This window comes from Orbicella faveolata, unplaced genomic scaffold (genome assembly GCF_042242905.1).
Source record: "Orbicella faveolata isolate gen_17 unplaced genomic scaffold, um_ofav_v1 contig_26, whole genome shotgun sequence".
Classification (NCBI taxonomy): Eukaryota; Metazoa; Cnidaria; class Anthozoa; order Scleractinia; family Merulinidae; genus Orbicella; species Orbicella faveolata.
The window spans coordinates 6,374,020-6,375,926 of record NW_028301554.1 but is presented as its reverse complement, the minus strand read 5'-3'; the positions used below and the strand labels follow the sequence as shown (position 1 = coordinate 6,375,926).

At 39.6% G+C, this 1,907-nt stretch overlaps 1 protein-coding gene across 1 annotated transcript; it reads right to left on the bottom strand.

Moving 5' to 3' along the window:
* Positions 1-263: 263 nt before the first annotated feature.
* On the bottom strand, positions 264-1,568 carry LOC149107836 (adenosine receptor A3-like). The gene has a single exon (XM_089296372.1). The coding sequence runs from the start codon at positions 1,455-1,457 to the stop codon at positions 438-440; it is 1,020 nt and encodes a 339-aa protein (XP_089152498.1). The 5' UTR covers positions 1,458-1,568; the 3' UTR covers positions 264-437.
* Between the last annotated feature and the right edge of the window lie 339 nt (positions 1,569-1,907).

Here is a 1,907-nt window from a genome sequence, read left to right as displayed (position 1 = left end):
GCTGTAAAAACACCACTTAAAAGCAAGGCATTGTCATTCATATGTTTCCGAAAGATGACATCAGAAGGGTACAATGTTTGTTTCCGGCCCAAATTGTCTTACTCACATGTAATTTTGACCAACCGTAAAATGATGTCTAAAATTATTCAGTGGAATAATTATGGGTTAAGAGATCACACACTAAACATGCCATGCATTATTGTCCTAAACTGGTTGGAAATTTGTTAAATAGTAGTTTATATGTTACATGATCCTGAACCAAGTTAAAATTTTCTTGTAGTTTAGTTGTGGTTAGAGGCGGTGCACAAATGGAGTTAAGAGACAAAATATGCGTGTAAACAAATTTATGCACAACTGGCAATGCTTCACTGATCACGGAACATATGTTTCGCTTCACAATTCAAGAGCATCTAATCTACAACATCAACTCAGAGTTTCTAAACTTTGGTATCCAGAACTTCCAGTTTAAACTTCAGCTGTAGGAGACTGTTGTGAGTTCGTAAAGTTCTGAGCTCTGTCGCCGGAGTCTTCTTACTTCTTCTATTAATGTTTACCATGTTTGGCGCGGCTGGTCTTCTTAAACAACACAAAACCAGGGCTTCTCTAAGCTCAGGTATTCTTAATGCGTACACAACTGGATTCGCAAAAGAATTGGAGTAATTTATAACGTTCACCAGGTCATAAAATGTCCACGGTATTTGGACATCATACACAAAAATTAAACCGTTCAAAATAACTAAAGGGATCCAGCACAGCAAAGCAAGAATAGACACAAATAGCAAGGTCTTTGTTAAGCGTTTGTTTTGCGAGTCTCTGTTTTGCTGTTGTGGAGCGATATTTCCGCGTCGAAACTTTCTCCAAATGCCGATGTTACTGCCACATATGATGAATGTTATAATCATGACGTATGGCATCCAATAATGCATAGCACGTTTGAATGAAAACAAGAGATGTGTTGCACTGAAGAGGGCGGCGATAAAGAGAGTCAGTGCCCACACAGTGAAAACAATAATACGGTATGCTCGCATTGACAGTGTTCGGTGCTTAAACGGCCAGTAAATGGCGTAAAATCTCTCGCCTGATACGAAAGCTGCAGAAATTAACGACGCCTGCGAGAAAAAGATATCAACGATCGTGTAGAAAATTGGCAAAGACATCGGCGAAGCCCCTTTCCAAAGTTGAAACCTGCTCCCAACAGTGTAAATGTAGATAGGTAGCGACAGGACTCCTAACATCAGGTCAGCAAACGCCATATTGATGACTAGGAACAAACTTCTCTTACGAAGTCTCCTGTCTACTGCAAACAAAACAACGGTGAGCAAGTTTCCTACAACAATAAATACAAATATCAAAATAAATGTGGCGCACAATGCGATGCCTTCTGCCATGGAAGGAACAATCATTGATGAACCAGTCGCATTCTCTGAGCTATTTGTAGCTGCTTCTGTTCTCATCATATTTTAGTTTCACTGAACGATTGAAACGTCGATTAAATTTTGCCGATAATAACGTATCGTTACTTGATGGGAAAAATAGGAGTTCTGTAAACCGCAATATATGAGAAAGAGGAGCGAGTGACAGATCATAACCAAAGTTATAGTTTTTGACCGTTTTAAGACTAATCATCGTGGGCTAATCTTTCACATGACATGTCTCAGTTGACTTTACACTGACGCAACTTGTCAAGACTTTATAGACACCCATTTGCAACTTAATACGTCTGCGAGCGTGTTATGACTGCAATGTTTACCGGCTTCGACACGGACATGAGGTTGATACTACGGTCTTTCTGCGAAAAGAAAACGACACACGGACTTCAAGATAGGTCCTCAATTCGTGCATGTTGGGCTTGATAGTTATTCCAAATATTATTGATCGCTTGTTAGAATTGTATTATTTGGGTCGCT